This window comes from Thalassophryne amazonica, chromosome 14 (assembly GCF_902500255.1).
Source record: "Thalassophryne amazonica chromosome 14, fThaAma1.1, whole genome shotgun sequence".
Classification (NCBI taxonomy): domain Eukaryota; kingdom Metazoa; phylum Chordata; class Actinopteri; order Batrachoidiformes; family Batrachoididae; genus Thalassophryne; species Thalassophryne amazonica.
The window spans coordinates 35,117,501-35,135,639 of NC_047116.1; the positions used below are offsets into that span (position 1 = coordinate 35,117,501).

At 42.7% G+C, this 18,139-nt stretch overlaps 1 protein-coding gene across 1 annotated transcript in view; it reads right to left on the minus strand.

Annotated features, from left to right (window-relative positions):
* Positions 1–18,139, minus strand: part of igf2bp2a (insulin-like growth factor 2 mRNA binding protein 2a) — a 216,242-nt gene that overhangs the window by 85,543 nt on the left and 112,560 nt on the right. The window contains exons 7-8 of the mRNA XM_034187013.1: positions 13,875–14,165; positions 3,494–3,628 (exon numbers count right to left, since the gene is read on the minus strand). Of these exons, the coding sequence (XP_034042904.1) occupies positions 3,494–3,628; positions 13,875–14,165 (426 nt within the window). The remainder of the gene's footprint in view (positions 1–3,493; positions 3,629–13,874; positions 14,166–18,139) is intronic.

Consider the following 18,139-nt stretch of genomic DNA (forward strand, 5'->3'; position numbering starts at 1 on the left):
AAGCACTGAACCAAGTAAGAGCCAGAACACATCCCTGATGTACGCAGGAATTCACTGGGACGAAATCAGAGTGGAGTCTTCCATGCCCTAATGTCTATCTGTGGTGCAAATTTGGTGAAAATCCGTGATGTAGTTTTGACATAATCCTTCAAAGCCTATATAAAGTGAAATCTTGATCCAGAATCCAGATCACCTCCAAAATTCAGTAGAGTCTTCATGTCCTAATATCTATCTGTGGTGAAACTTTCACCAAAATCCGTGCAACAGTTTTGACGTAATCCTGTTAATAAACATGGACGATTTATTAAGAATCTGGCGGACATAAAAGGAAGAAATAAGTCCTATTTATTATATGGCTATTATACGCTACGCATGCTCCGATTGGCTGATTTCTGGTCAGATATTTTCCCATGTCAGACCGTTACCATGACAATCAGCCCGGATCGCGTATCAGATTTATAACAAACCAGAAAGCTAAAAACAGAAACAAAAACCAAGTTGGACATGAACGTACTCCATAAATATCTAAACAGTATCGGAAAAAACACACAGATTGAAAGCTTACCAGCTAACAACTGGACCATCTGTTAGGAAGTTCTTCATGGAGGTGAAGAAAGCGAACAGGTCTGACTACGAGCCCAAAACCATCAGCAGCTTTATGCTCGGGAGGTCCATGCAAAAAACACCAAGGCCTGATTTCCCGTACAGACCTTGTGCTCGGTTAATGATCCTTTAATGTTGTCAGTACTTAGCCCCGGATTCTGCAGTGTGAAGCGGATTAGAGTGGGACACCTGCCCAACTCAGGTTACTTCCCCAACCAAGGCTGGTACCCAGTTACAGCTGGGTTTACATGGATAATGTAGATGAAGTGTCTTGTCCAAGGAAACACAAAGGAAGCATAATTGGGAATGAAACTCATGTCTACATATGGCTAGCTCATCTCCTTATCCCACTCAGATACCGCCTTTGCATAGCATGCACAGAGGTTGTGTAACACATCACAGTTGATGCAATCCAGGCAATCATTCCAGAAAAAGACAATACTAGTGTGCCTTAATTGAGAGAGTAGCGTCAACTCAGAACATGCCACCACTTTGGTTCTACCTGTGCTGAACTACTGAATGAATTTTAATGTTTTCAACATGTTTTTAAATCATTTAACCACATACAGCAACACATCCAGGTACAAGTACTATTAAAATAAGTATAAAAATAGTTTAGCTATCAAATTTACAATCCATGATGATTTATTTAATTATTTTAAAGCCTGATTTATGCAGCTGCAGCTCTGTAACTCCGTGTCATGCAATGACGTGCGTGACAGTTTTAAAGTTCTCCGTCTCTGGATTATGCTTAATTATGGACTAATCTGACCTTCAACAAGCTTTTGTTTCTACAATCATCACCTCCAAATCAAAGGTAAGCTGTACATTTTCCTCTTTTATGACTTTGTGCTGTAAAGTTGTGGACTTTTCTGATCCATTTTTAATAAGTGTGCACTGTAAAAACTGTTATAATACGATGGCAAACAAAGGAGTAAAAGCAGAAAAGTGTCAAATCACAGCCGTTTGTGTCTGATTTAACAGGTGTACGTCAGGCTTCAGGTCCCATTCTGAACACGGCTTGAAAAAAATAAACCGTCTAGCTTTTAATCACAGAAATGACTCCGGTCATCCGGTCACTCTTCCTCAAATCGGTGAGTGTCAGAGTGCTGAACTTTAATTTGTACCTCTGCACGTCCAGACTGCTCACGGTTTTTAATGGGTATTGATTCTGATCAGACGGTACATTTTATCCGATATGAACGATATGTATGTAACGGATTAGTTACAGTCAGGAGGCGCCAAACATATGGGGAATCCTGAATATGTGTGAATATGGATATGAATATGCGCCTCATTTAGTGACCGGGTCAAAATTTCCTTTGAAAATTTTTTTCTGCTAAACGTATTTGATCCATTCTCAAAATGCAATCAGCATGCGGACTGCAAAAAACTATTATAATATGATGGCAGATGAAGCAGTGAAAACAGCAAAGTGTCAAATCGCAACCTTTTGTGTCTGATTTAACAGTTGCACGTCCAGGTTGCGGCTCCGAGTCTGAGCACGGTGTGAAAAAAATAAACAGTCTGGCTTTTAATCATGGAAATGACTCCGGTCCCACATGCGAGGCTTTTTAATGGAAAGACATTGCGATCAGACGGGGTATCTGTTCTGATCTGTGTTAGCCTGATCCCGCCAGATCTCAGAAGCTAAGCAGTGTGGGATCTGGTTAGTACTTGGATCGGAGACCTCTTTGGAACACCAGTGGATGTGTGTGTGTTTCTTCGGGTAAAACTGGAGTTGTGTCAAGAAGGGCACCCGGCGTAAAACTTGTGCCAAATACTAATGCGAATCTGGCTGTGTCCACTGTGGTGACCCCGAACACACACACACACACAAAAAAAAACAGCAGCAGCCAAATGGACAAAAACAACAACAATATTGCGATCAGACGGGACATTTTATCTGATGTGAGTGAAAATCCGTTGTACAAAAATCTGTTATATACGTTGTTTATTACCTGGAAAACAAAACAAAAACTTTGGACTGCGAATATCTGGTTTATATGATGATGGTTTAGGTGAGTTTTACTGTACATGGGACTGAACAATAAATTTACCTCTCAAAGCTTTGACAATAAATTCGGCTTCCATCCCACATGGCTGACTTTATTTTCCAAAATTTTTCATCTGTTCGGATCTGAAGGGAATCTGTACATCTTGAAGCCCTTGTTGTGTCTATTTGTGCATCCAAATACACTGCAACTCAGCATTTTCATCGAATAAATAATTAAAATAGCTGGATTTCCATACAGACAGATGAACACCGAACACTATTTTGAACCCAAGATGGCACGAGTCACATGGTCGATTTTTTTTTCGACTCGTCATGTCAACACTCTCTCAATTAAGGCACTCTAGACAATACCTCTGTCCCAATTACAGACACTTCTGGAAAAAAGCATCTCTACCTGCCTGAAGATATCCAGAACCATAAAGTTATTCCCTGCAGATGACTAGAGTGAAGAGTTTCGCTTACCCAGTTCAGACATTCTGAAGTGTTCTTTATTACCTGCCTGTGCGTGCATGTCATGAAGAATAAGTAGATGGATGTTGATGCTCAGATACAGCACCAGTTCCAGGGGTTTAAAATGTGCAGTGTCTCATTAAAACAGTCAAGCTCAATTACAAGAGTTGGCGTGTCTCTTAAATGCTAAGCTGCCATCACGCGTCATCATCGCTGAGTGTGCCATGTGCACAGTGTTTACTGTGTTAGTGGTCTAAGTGAGAGAATACGCAGTGAGATTAAAAAGGTGCTGAAGCAGATTAAAACCCTGCAGCCATTATAAGTAATCTCCCTGTGGGACTGTTTAGATGCACAGAAGACGCACGTGTCTTTGTGTACAATATGCGTTCATGTACGTCTGTGCATGTTTTAACATAGACTCACGTCTTGGTCTCGTTGGCCTCCTTCTGCATGATGTCTAGGATCATTCGACAGGCAGAAGAGCAGCCCTCGGGAGTGGAGTGGATGGTGATAGGCTTTTCTGCTGCGCCTGCATTTTCTTTACGATGAATGTCCACCCTGAGGGGAACGAAGAAGAGAAAAAGATGAGTCAAAATCTATATGGGTGAGAATGTGATGACATTCCAAACAGACTAAGAAACAGAACATCAGAATAAGTTGATTAATATATATCTAAGAAAGTAAAAAAGACTTGTTTAAAGAAAACTGGACTTATTTTTTGTCTAAATAGAAAAATAATATTGTCCAGCATTTTTTACATAAGAAAAAATGTCTTATTTTGGGAAAATGTTTGCTAGTTTTGAGAATTCTAACCAAGCAATTTTTTCTTTACCCCATTGGCAGATTTTTTTTGCTTAATACAAAACAATTTGGCCAGATTTAGGATTATTTGGCTTATTTTGAGAGGGGCAGTTTTTGCAGTGTTATCTTTGGAAATGCCACCAGATCAAGAAGACTCATTCAAACCAATAGTACAAATAAATAAATACCTCTGCAATATGAACCCAGACCTTGGTAGAAGAACAAGTCATGCTGACACCTCTTAGTTAAGAAGACTCAATTTTTCACTCAGGGAAGATACAAAGAAATAGTCATGGTGCCTTATTATTCAGCTCCTCGTTATTATTTAACATTGAGTCTGATTGGCCTTGAATGTTTCTGAAACGCCACAATATTGCATTCTTTCACAACCAGGTTTTATAAAGTGCACTCAGAGAGCACTTAAGTGGTAATTATTTGTACCACCCATCAATCAGAGTAGAGCAGGAAGAATTTTGGCTGTCATCAGCTTCACACTTTCATGATACTATGAGGGGTTAAATGGTTACATACACTTCATAATGCAAAATCTTGGACACATCATCAGTGATAGTACCTGGGGTCATGGGGGGTTTCGGGTCTTTCAACTTCAGACCCAATCGCCCAGGCGACCCGACCAGGAGTGATCAAATCCCGCCCTGTATCCAAGAAGCCGTCGCCCACTGCTTGCCCCTCCTGATCCACAACCACCGTGAAGCTCTCTCTGCAGCCTCGAATGCTGCAGTGATGGCCTTTCTCTTGCGTGCTCCGGTGATACCGAGGAGGCTATAGGCCTTGCAGAGTGACTTTCCTGCAAAGCCCCTTACTCCAACTTCGAAGGGAAGGCACCTCGCATGCCACCCCCGTCTGCGACACTCCTCCACCAGCTCAGCATACTTCTCCCTCTTCCTCTTACTGGCTTCCTCCATTCTCTCCTCCCAGGGCACTGTAAGCTCCAGCATAATAACCTGCTTAGATGACTCTGAAAACAGAACGATGTCTGGTCTAAGACTGGTTTCCAAGATGTTTTCAGGAAAGCGAAGCTGTTTCCCCAGGTCCACCCTCAACTGCCAGTCCTTCCCTGCACCCAGGAGACCTGTCTGGGCCCTCAGTCGGGCGGGTGGTTGTTCTCCAGCTCACACAAACGAGATTTCCCGCCTTAATGGTTTCAAGCTCTCGCACTGGACTATGGCAGTATTGATGGACTCAGCAACTACTTTAAGCACCTGGTCATGGCGCCAACGATAGCGACAATCCCCCAGCGCTCTGGGGCAGCTGCTGAGGATGTGCTCCAGAGTTCCTCTCCCCTGGCACAAGGGGCATGCTGAGGTATCAGCCTTGCCCCAAGTGAAAAGGTTCGACGGGCTGGGTAGGACATCATAAACTGACTGGATTAAGAATTTAATGCGGTAGGGTTCTGCCTTCCACAACCCCGGCCACGAGATCTTCCTCTCTATGGCTCCCTCCCATCTGGTCCATGCGCCCTGTTGTCTCAATCCCACCATCTGGCTTGCACGCTGCTCCTCAACCCCAGCTCTCACTTCGCGTTGAACCAGGTCCTGCCTTACCTTGCCCTCCGTTTTGTTATAGTGGATTGTTGGGATAGTACCCAGGCCCGCCCGGCCGATTTCCACAGAACCCACAAGCTCCTTGTGACGCAGCCGTGCTTCTGCCTGGTCCACAGCTTCCTGTGCCTTCCACTTTCTGCCAGTCCTCACCTCAATACCTGCTTGGGATACTTTCATGTCCTTGGAATCCCTATATTGGAGCACCTCTCTTGCTCTGATAACCCTAAACTCCTCAGTAAGGCTTTTGATAGGGAGCATCAGCTTGGTCTTATTGCCGTAAAGGGCAATGCTGCTCAGGCTTCGAGGTAAGCCCAACCAACGACGCAGACGGCTGCTGATCCTCCTCTCAAACCCTTCCACCGTAGAGATGGGAAACTCATACACGAGCAATGGCCACAGTATTCTAGGCAGGATGCCATGCTGGTATAACCACACCTTGAATTTACCCGGAAGACCTGACTTGTCGACTGTTGTCAGCCAACTCTCTAATTGTTCATTAGTTGCCCTAATGGAGGCGGCATCCTTTAGGGAGCAGTCAAAGGTTTTTCCAAGGCTCTTCACAGGTTTCTCTGTGACAGATGGTATATGGGTACCTCCTAGATAGAAGTGGAACCGATCAGTCACCTTCCCTCTCTTCAGGACCAGTAACCTGGATTTTTCTGGCTTAAAGCGCATCCGAGCCCAGGTGGTTAACCTCTCCAAACCTTGGAGGATCCCTCTGCACACAGGAACTGACACTGTTGTTACTGTCAGGTCATCCATGAATGCCCTGATAGGAGGCTGCCAGATCCCAGACTTAGTTTGGGGGCCTCTACATTCCGGCTCGGCAGACTTGACTAGCATGTTCATGGCCAGGGCAAAGAGTATCACTGAAATAGTACATCCCGTGATAATCCCTTTCTCCAGCTGATGATACTCTGATGTAACTGTGCCAGAAGTGAACCTTAAGTTAAAGCTATTATAATAATCCATAATGAGGACTTTGATGTTGCTCAGGACGTGGTGCCTCTCCAATGCCGCCTCCACTAGCTTGTGAGGTATGGAACCATACGCATTGGCTAAGTCCAACCATAGTACCGCCAGGTTTCCTTTCCCTTCTCGGACCTCTCTAATCAGTTGTGTTACCACACCACTGTGTTCCAGGCATCCTGGAAACCCTGGGATCCCCCCCATTTGCACTGAGGTGTCAATGTACTGATTCTTGAGGAGGGAGACTGACAGCCGCTGGGAGAGGATACTGAAAAATATCTTCCCCTCAACGTTAAGCAGTGAGATGGTTCTAAACTGCTCAATGGTGGTTGACCTCTCCTCCTTTGGAACCCAAACCCCTTCTGCGGATCTCCACTGTTGGGCTTACCCCTCCTCCAGATCACCCTCAAGATCCTCCACAGGTGCCGCAGGAGCTTGGGGCACCTTTTATACACCAAGTAAGGTACCCCATTGGGTCCAGGTGCTGAGCTGGACCTGGCAGCCTTGACAACAGCTTGGATTTCTTCCCAACTAGGTGTTTTGATGTTAAAGGCAGTAATCGGAACAGGCGGATTAATCAGGCCTCTGCATTCACCCAAGTCCTCCTCCCGGCCTGCATCGCTATAGGTATTATGGAGATATAGGTCTACCTCCTCCTTTGAGCATATAAGGTGGCCACTACGTTTTTGACCTAGCAACTGTTTGGCACACCCAAACAGGTTTGCCAGAAAGGCAGCACGTCTCTTGGCTCTCTCTCTGGCCCGCCTCCTGTGCCATTCTGCTCGCCAGAGGGTCAACAACCTCTTCCTAAGAATACCTCGAAGTTCTACCAATCCTAACTTCTCGTCCTCACTTGCTCCCTTAAACTGCCTCTTCAGGAGTCTTAGTTCCTGGCGTAGCTGTGAGATCTTTTCTGCTCTGCGGTTCTTGGAGTACTGGTTTGTAATGACTCTCTTTTCTGCCAACCCAAACCTTTCCGTGGCGATACTGATGATCACAGTTGTCATCGTTTGGAGTTTCCTATCTGCACCTCCCCTCATGGTAGCTTCCAGGATACCATCAACATCGTCATCAAATTTCCGCCACTCGTACCCGTTACTAGCTGGAGGCCACTTGACCCGCCGATGATGTGGAATGCATGAAGCTTGAACTCCATGAGCTTGGAGGTTCTGGGCTCTGTGGGGTGACTCCCGGCCCGGCTCCTCCTGCGTCTCACCAAGGCCCTCTGGAGCACAGGGGTTCTGGCCGCTATGGGATAATCCCCGGCCTAGTTCCTCCTGCGTCTCTCTGAGGCTATTCCTTGAGCGCTGCTCAAACTGTACATTCTTCAAACATCCCATCTTGGTCTGATGAATCTTCAGACCCCGTGGGTTTTTGCAGCTCTTACCGCATATGCATACGCATTCGTTGCCACTTGTCCATTTGCATAGGTTGTTACCTGGTTATCCGTCTGTTTGGGGTGCTCATTCTCCCCCCCTCTCGGGCTCCCCTGGGGGTATGTCTCTTCCCCTCCTCCCCTCATGGTAGCTTCCAGGATACCATCAACATCGTCATCAAATTTCCGCCACTCGTACCCCTTACTAGCTGGAGGCCACTTAACCCGCCGATGATGTGGAATGCATGAAGCTTGAACTCCATGAGCTTGAAGGTTCTGGGTTCTGTGGGGTGACTCCCGGCCCGGCTCCTCCTGCGTCTCACCAAGGCCCTCTGGAGCACAGGGGTTCTGGCCGCTATGGGATAATCCCCGGCCTAGTTCCTCCTGCGTCTCTCTGAGGCTACTCCTTGAGCGCTGCTCAAACTGTACATTCTTCAAACATCCCATCTTGGTCTGATGAATCTTCAGACCCCATGGGTTTTTGCAGCTCTTGCCGCATATGCATACGGCATTCGTTGTCACTTGTCCATTTGCATAGGTCGTTACCTGGTTATCCGTCCGTTTGGGGTGCTCATTCTCCCCCCCTCTCGGGCTCCCCTGGGGGTATGTCTCTTGAAATATCAAGAGACATATAAATATCACACAATCTGATCCAGGTCCTTCAGGCATACTGGTACATACAACCCCTGGCAATAATTATGGAATCACCAGCCTCGGAGGATGTTCATTCAGTTGTTTAATTTTGTAGAAAAAAAACAGATCACAGACATGACACAAAACTAAAGTCATTTCAAATGGCAACTTTCTGGCTTTAAGAAACACTATAAGAAATCAGGAAAAAAAAAATTGTGGCAGTCAGTAACGGTTACTTTTTTAGACCAAGCAGAGGGAAAAAAATATGGACTCACTAAATTCTGAGGAATAAATTATGGAATCACCCTGTAAATTTTCATCCCCAAAACTAACACCTGCATCAAATCAGATCTGCTCGTTAGTCTGCATCTAAAAAGGAGTGATCACACCTCGGAGAGCTGTTGCACCAAGTGGACTGACATGAATCATGGCTCCAACATGAGAGATGTCAATTGAAACAAAGGAGAGGATTATCAAACTCTTAAAAGAGGGTAAATCATCATGCAATGTTGCAAAAGATGTTGGTTATTCACAGTCAGCTGTGTTTAAACTCTGGACCAAATACAAACAACATGGGAAGGTTGTTAAAGGCAAACATAGTGGTAGACCAAGGAAGACATCAAAGCGTCCAGCCAGAAAACTTAAAGCAATATGTCTCAAAAATCGAAAATGCACAACAAAACAAATGAGGAACGAATGGGAGGAAACTGGAGTCAACGTCTGTGACCGAACTGTAAGAAACCGCCTAAAGGAAATGGGATTTACATACAGAAAAGCTAAACGAAAGCCATCATTAACACCTAAACAGAAAAAAAACAAGGTTACAATGAGCTAAGGAAAAGCAATCGTGGACTGTGGATGACTGGATGAAAGTCATATTCAGTGATGAATCTCGAATCTGCATTGGGCAAGGTGATGATGCTGGAACTTTTGTTTGGTGCCGTTCCAATGAGATTTATAAAGATGACTGCCTGAAGAGAACATGTAAATTTCCACAGTCATTGATGATATGGGGCTGCATGTCAGGTAAAGGCACTGGGGAGATGGCTGTCATTACATCATCAATAAATACACAAGTTTATGTTGATATTTTGGACACTTTTCTTATCCCATCAATTGAAAGGATGTTTGGGGATGATGAAATCATTTTTCAAGATGTTTGGGGATGATGAAATCATTTTTCAAGATGATAATGCATCTTGCCATAGAGAAAAAACTGTGAAAACATTCCTTGCAAAAAGACACATAGGGTCAATGTCATGGCCTGCAAATAGTCTGGATCTTAATCCAATTGAAAATCTTTGGTGGAAGTTGACGAAAATGGTCCATGACAAGGCTTCAACCTGCAAAGCTGATCTGGCAACAGCAATCAGAGAAAGTTGGAGCCAGATTGATGAAGAGTACTGTTTGTCACTCATTAAGTCCATGCCTCAGAGACTGCAAGCTGTTATAAAAGCCAGAGGTGGTGCAACAAAATACTAGTGATGTGTTGGAGCGTTCTTTTGTTTTTCATGATTCCATAATTTTTTCCTCAGAATTGAGTGATTCCATATTTTTTTCCCTCTGCTTGGTCTAAAAAAGTAACCGTTACTGACTGCCACAATTTTTTTCCTGATTTCTTATAGTGGTTCTTAAAGCCAGAAAGTTGCCATTTGAAATGACTTTAGTTTTGTGTCATGTCTGTGATCTGCTTTTTTCTACAAAATTAAACAACTGAATGAACATCCTCCGAGGCCGGTGATTCCATAATTTTTGTCAGGGGTTGTATTCCCAGACATAGTCTGAAGTGTATCAGAGTCTATGGCCCTGTCCACATGGAGACAAGTTTAGGCATATCTGCATAGGATTTGCATCATACAGGCATTTTCAGAGCCTGAAACCGCTACTTTTTTGAAAACGAGTCCCAGAGTGGATAAATCTGAAAACACCGGATTCACATCTTAATGTCGACCAGCAATACGGAACTTTTCTGAAACAATGATGCCATAGCCCCACTTCTTTATGCTCAACCACTCATAATGAATGACATGTTGTTGTTGTTGTTGTTGTTAACAGTGGAATTTAACATACTTTTTGTCTGTGGTGAACATTGTCGTGAATCAAGGGCCTGTTGTGACAAAAATAAAATAATTGCAGAAAAGACTTTCAGCTTTTAAAATAAGTTATTTTTTCTTCATGTTGGTGGTGGGACAAACACAGAAGGACTTCTTTAAAAATGCTGAGTTTATACAGAAGTATTTTCCATGTTAAAGAATTAAAGTATGTCCAGACATCATAAACAAAATAAAATGGTAAATGTAAATGGACTGTATTTATATAGTGCTTTTCCATCTGCATCAGACGCTCAAAGCCCTTTACAAGTAATGCCTCACATTCACCCTGATGTGAGGATGCTGCCATACAAGGTGCTCATTACACACCAGGAGCAACTAGGGAATTAAGGACCTTGCCCAAGGGCCGTTAGTGATTTTCCGGTCAGGCTGGGATTTGAACCAAGGATCTTCTGGTCTCAAGCCCAACGCTTTAACCACTAGATCATCACCTCCCCTAAACAAGGGTGCATTATGTGGATAACTGTGATGATGAATCCAGATGAAAAGGACATAACAGGTCAAATTAAAAGACTTTATATTTATTCTGTGTGCCGCCTGTAAAGTTCTAGCTTCTGCTGCTACATTGATTAGTTCCTTACGCCAGTTATGTGCATGCTCCATATCTTCTTCTGTTTTGTTTTTTTTTGTGGAAGTGTTACAGTGTTTTCAGACACTTTTGTCTTGATGGAACACTTACAGGATCTTTTTCTTTTTCAAAGAAAAAGATCATATAGGGAAAGTTCAGTTTCCATGTGGACAAGGCCTTTGACTGTCTTAGGAGAGGATGCCAGTTCAATGCAGGTTACATCCCCAGCCAACTACCTATTTGCAGCTCTGTGGACTGAGACAAAGCAGTTAAAGTGTCTTGTCCAAGGCCACAGACAACAAACCCAGGTGGACAAATTGCTAGTTCAAATTAGGGCTGCCACGACTAGTCGACTATTGGAACCATCGACAACTAATTTATTAGTCGACGAGTCATTTATTTTATTTAAGTCTTTGTTTTTCTCTCAATTCATAGTTTTAGGCAGCGAGCCATCCTGCCATCATTTGGACGTTCAAATTTTGGGAAAGACGGCCGATTAAAACAGTGGCCGTCTTGTTGAAAGCCGTTTAAAATGCGCAGTTTACCGACAGAGCTGTCGGTGTGTGTGTGTGCGTGCGCGCGCGGAATCAACTGGCTGCAGATTGCGAGCGAGGGAACCATCGGTGCGCTTGAGACAGCGAGCGTAGAGCAGAGAGAGAGAATTTTACACACACACACACACACACAACAAAACCAAACCATGGAGCTGCCTTTACTTCTCTTTCCACTTTCTCCACCCGCGCGGTTCTGATGGCACCAACCTGTTCACACCATGTGCGCATCGTATACTGAATTTATGAGATCATGAGATGAAATAAAAGGTCAAATAGCCTTAAAACATCCTTAAAAATGAGAATATATCAATGAACTGAGCCAAAATTACACATACACAGGTTTAAAAACAAAACCCTGATGTGGAGAAGCTGATGTTCAGAGGCACAGATCACAAAAAGCAGGTGAGAACTCTGAACTTTAACAGCTGTTATTTTCCAAAGGTATGTATTTATTCAAACTTAAGCTTAATGCAGTGTTCAAGTACAAAACGTGACTGATGAGGAGAAAAGGGGATGACTTCATCACACTAAAATGAATGGGAGTCAGAATAAAAATACAAGCTAGTGATTTTTGTTATTTTTCAAAGTTATTATAAGCTGTAGCTATATGTTTTATTAATTTCAGAGTTACCTCTTATTTTATTCTGATTTATTTATACAAAAAATAAGGGGAGCCAAATCAGCCTGCATTGTTCTGTTCAGTTTATATCAAAGTTTTCCTGCACGTTTGTGTATTTTTTCCTTCTTTATAAGAGTTTGGTGTTTGCATTTGCTCCACAAAGTTTTAAAACACAATAAAATGTTCACACTTTTCTTTATAGCAGTTCTGTAATTTCAGAAATGCAACAGAAACAACCACAAATCAGAAAAAGTTGGGACTATATGTAAAATGAAGATGAATTTAAAAAGGTTGCACTATTCCCAGTTTCTCCACTCACAGAAGCCAAACGTTCTTCCAGAGTTGTGTCTTGGTGGCTTCCCTCACTTGTCTCCTTCCAGCATGGACATTTAGTTTTTGAAAACTGCCTACCTGACACAGATTTACTATAAAGTACCACACTGTTTGTATTTCTGAATGACTGATGTAAATGAAGTCTAAGAAATAGTCACTGATTTGGAAATGTTCATGTTTTCATCCCCTGACATTTCTCGGAAAATGCTGCAGGCCTTAAATTAGGAAATTACGTATGATCTGATTAGTCGACTAATCGCAAAGATAATCGCTGACTAGTCGACTATCAAAACAGTCGTTTGTGGCAGCCCTAGTTCAAATCCTATCCCACTGAGCTACCTGCTCTAATGTCATTGAATAATTCTAAATATTTTGTAGATAAAGCATTATTACTTGGCATAAGCAGGTCACCACCAACTCTCTCTTGCCTCATAAAACATCTCCAAAGGTTTCACCGAAAAGCCCCGGTTTGACTTTCACAAATATGCATCCCGAAAGGTCACGGCAACACATTCTGTGTGGGCAAATGCTAATCCTAACCTTAACCATGACCATAACAATAACCCAAACATAGATGGAACATGGTATGTATTCATGGAACATCATGGAACATTTTCCATGATGATGCATAAATGAAGCACATAGTTCTGGTATGAGTGAGAAATAGCGCTACTGTAAATAAACACATTGTACTGTGTGCTACTGACTGACACAAGTGGGCTACGTAACTGTTCACATAGTGACGCAGAGTTACTGACCAAACGTAAATAGTGACTTGGGAATAAGAATGTGTAGGTCAGGGAAGAACCGGCATATTCAGTTGTTGTGCTTTGTCTTGTTTTAACCATGGTGGGAAAATCAAGACATTGAAAAATTCCTTTTTTCCCATTGTGAACTTTGACAGACTTTGGTAATCCCTTGCCTTTTTTGTGGAGCGTGCAATGTTGACGTACGTATCATGACATCACTGAGAGGTTGGTTGAAAATGCCAAGATTGTGTTAAAGTTAGACCAGTGAAGTACCTTTTTAAACCACAGTCTAGATCATAATAGTGCCTAAACCTGATCTTCATATACTCGTTAGTTATCTTCATAGACCACAACCTTCTGGGATGCATATCCATCAAAGTGAGAATCAGTAAGCCACCTTTTGAATTTTTACATATGTAAACAGATGCGCCAGTTACATAACCTTCCACCTTGTCCATGGGCTGGTGTAGTTACCAGTCAGTAAAAGCCAAGAACACTAAAACGTAATCCATCTGAAGCATTCTTACTTGGACTGTGTCTGCTTGGTGACATTCTTGATGGTGAGGCCTTCCTTGCCGATGATGGCTCCTACAAACTGAGTAGGTACGAGGATGCGCAAGGGAAAGTCATGTTGCCTCGGCCGTGGACCGGTGAGGCCACTTGAGGGCCCAGGCTGACAGGTGCCCTGGTACCGAGAGGATCGTCCGCTGCGCCGCGGTCTAGGGGGCTGTACGGGTGGAACAGCATCCATGTCCAGAATATATGACACCTTGAAGGCGTAGTCCTCAAACTGGTGTCCAGTCAACTTTTCAATGGCTCTGAGGGAAGAAGATGGAGAAAATGAAAAAGAAGAAGGAGATAAAAAAAATAGTGCCGCAGGCACTGTAGCTCACTTGGATGATACAAGACATCACAGTTTTACCTAAAAAGTGGGCATGGCCAAACTCCAAACATCCTATCAAGGTCAAAATTATATATATATATAAAAAAATCTCAAAAACCTGTCAGATATGTTTTGGAGCTACCTACTAGCGACCCTTGTACCAAATTTCAGCTCAATATGTTTGACATCGGACTGGAATGCCTCAAACAAACTTTGGTGTCCTTATAGGATGGAACATTTATGCCAAGTTTCAGCTTCACTGCGTCAACAGTTTTGGAGAAGATGATGTCTACACATGCCGCAGCTGCTGCTGACAGACAGGCGTCCCACGACATAAACCCACCAGACCTTTGGTCCAGGTGAGCTAAAAATTTGGAAAAACCATCAGATTTCCTTTATGGACTTGCTGATTGGTACCCATGTAGCAAATTTCATCTTAAATGCTGCATAAATAGCTCACAAATGGCCGTAATGCAACTTTCAAGATGGCTATCATGGTGGTCACATTTGAAATCACATCGGAATGATTCGAACAAAATCTGGTGTCCTCATGAATAGGAACACAGACACCAAGTTTCAGCTTCATTGGTTCCCTGGTTTGTGAGAAGAAGATATTTAAAGCAACAACTGGATAAGTGGGCGTGGTCACAGTCCAGGGGTAAGGTCAAAAGGTAAAACTTTAAAATTTCACAAAACCCATCGGATTTGATTTTGGGCTTGCTGATTGCTACCTGTGCAACAAATTTCAGCTCAACTGTTGCATAAATGGCTGACAAATGGCTATACAACCCCTGGCAAAAATTATGGAATCACCGGCCTCGGAGGATGTTCATTCAGTTGTTTAATTTTGTGAAAAAAAGCAGATCACAGACATGACACAAAACTAAAGTCATTTCAAATGGCAACTTTCTGGCTTTAAGAAACACTATAAGAAATCAAGAAAAAAGATTGTGGCAGTCAGTAACGGTTACTTTTTTAGACCAAGCAGAGGAAAAAAATATGGACTCACTCAATTCTGAGGAAAGAATTATGGAATCACCCTGTAAATTTTCATCCCCAAAACTAACACCTGCATCATATCAGATCTGCTCGTTAGTCTGCATCTAAAAAGGAGTGAACACACCTTGGAGAGCTGTTGTACCAAGTGGACTGACATGAATCATGGCTCCAACACGAGAGATGTCAATTGAAACAAAGGAGAGGATGATCAAACTCTTAAAAGAGAGTAAATCATCACGCAATGTTGCAAAAGATGTTGGTTGTTCACAGTCAGCTGTGTCTAAACTCTGGACCAAATACAAACAACATGGGAAGGTTGTTAAAGGCAAACATAGTAGACCAAGGAAGACATCAAAGCGTCAAGACAGAAAACTTAAAGCAATATGTCTCAAAAATCGAAAAATGTACAACAAAACAAATGAGGAACAAATGGGAGGAAACTGGAGTCAACGTCTGTGACCGAACTGTAAGAAACCGCCTAAAGGAAATGGGATTTACATACAGAAAAGCTAAACGAAAGGCATCATTAACACCTAAACAGAAAAAAAACAAGGTTACAGTGGGCTAAGGAAAAGCAATCGTGGACTGTGGATGACTGGATGAAAGTCATATTCAGTGATGAATCTCGAATCTGCATTGGGCAAGGTGATGATGCTGTTGTGGGCTGGGGTGTTTGGCTGGCTTGGTTTTTGTTTTCTGTTTCTCCCACCAGGTGGTATGCATTCAGGACTGAGTGGCTGAGCATCAGGACCTCACCCTGAACACCTGAGGCTTGTTTTCACATGCAGGTCATCAGGACTCACAGCTGTGGTGTATTTTGTCATAATCAGAGATTGCTGCATTTAAACCTTGAATGCACAGTGTGTGATTGCCAGAGACTCGACCTTGTGACCAGACGGGTGAGATCGACATTTGGAGAACCATCTCATCTTTATGGACGCAGAGACCGTACCAGGTTTGATGCCATGGTCGGTGAAAGAGGAGGGGGTGAGGTCTCACGCTCGTCAGCACACTTCCTGAGGTACTTTAGGTTTTGTGACTAACATGAGTACAGTCAGTAGATGTGGTGTCCCTCACACCTTATTATATTGAGCTGTTATGTTAGTCGTTTAATCAGCTTCCACTGCAGTGGAGAATTGAACTGGGTGTTCCATGCCTGCAGGGTGGGAAGCTGATTGGTGATTAAGCCAGGAAGTGTTTGCTGATTATGTACACCTTTGAGTGGTCTCTCTGTGTGTGGAGTGGTGGACTCACATTATGGTTTCTTCTTTCACAGACTCGGTTGGTCGCGGCCACCTGGGGGGTGTCGGCGGGGTCCTTGGGTCCGAACTGTCCTGGCTCCGGACCGTTTGTGCTGCTGGGAGCGCACCGTTTTTCCACCTCGCCAGACCGCGCACTTATTTGTTATTAATGGAGCACTCACTGTTATGTTATTAAATTCTGTTATCCTTTGAACCGTGCTCTGTTTCCTTTATGCTGGGTCCTACTGTCAAACGCTGGTCGGTGCTCCGACTGCGTCCGACACATAACAGATGCTGGAACTTTTGTTTGGTGCCTTTCCAATGAGATTTATAAAGATGACTGCCTGAAGAGAACATGTAAATTTCCACAGTCATTGATGATATGGGGCTGCATGTCAGGTAAAGGCACTGGGGAGATGGCTGTCATTACATCATCAATAAATGCACAAGTTTATGTTGATATTTTGGACAATTGAAAGGACAAGGAAAGTAACCGTTACTGACTGCCACAATCTTTTTTTCTTGATTTCTTATAGTGTTTCTTAAAGCCAGAAAGTTGCCATTTGAAATGACTTTAGTTTTGTGTCATGTCTGTGATCTGCTTTTTTTCTACAAAATTAAACAACTGAATGAACATGCTCTGAGGCTGGTGATTCCATAATTTTTGCCAGGGGTTGTATATAAGGTTTTCAAGATGGCCAGCATGGCGGCCATATTTGAAATTGTATCAGAACACCTCAAACAAACTTCGGCGTCCTCATGGGTAGGAACACGCACACAAGTTTCAGCTTCATTAGTCTGGCAGTTTGGAAAAGAAGATGTTAATACATGTTGCTGCACCACTGCTGATGGACAGCTGACCCACAGCGGATAATCTGAATCATAAACCTTATGATTCAGATTATCCGCTGTCAAAGTAAAAGCACTGTGTGTAACTATGACTTGACAGCACTCAGAGTGTATAACTCTGCCGAGGACCAACAGTCTGCTTGCTGGAATGATTTCATGAAGCCGTTTCCATCAGAGATCATTTTTTCAGATAATTCTTTTGTCATGCACAGTAAAATCACCAGTGTTAATTTAACACTGTCAGTGTTGGTTTTACACTTGTGAATTTACTGTGTGTTCTTGAAAAACACATCAGCTTGATGTAAAGTACTGTACAAAGGGCTTAGATGTGTAAAACATCCTACAATGTATTTATTATTTTGAAAAAGAAAAGCTGGCTAACACCCATTATTTATAAAGAGCTATAAATACCGTATTCTCTGGAGTATAACTTGCATTTCTTTTTTACTAGTTTGGGAGGACCTGCGACTTTTCATTCATTCATTCACTTATACTATATGCAATCACACATTTGTAATTAATAATAATAATAATTAGACTGACAATTTTTTGTAGGACTTTCAGAAGAATTAAAACACTAAACAAAATAAACTCTAATAATAAAAGGATGAATAGCAGTAACAAAAAGTACACTCCAACAATGCACAAACATCCTAAATTAAAGAGCTGATAATAGAAAAAGGTATGACTTATATATGGTGTTTATCCTCTTTAGAAGGTATTTTTTTTAACAGGTGCGACTTATACGTAGAAAATACAGTAAGTAAAATGTTGATTATTTTCACTTTTGAAAATATAAAAACAATTTTATGTTTTACAA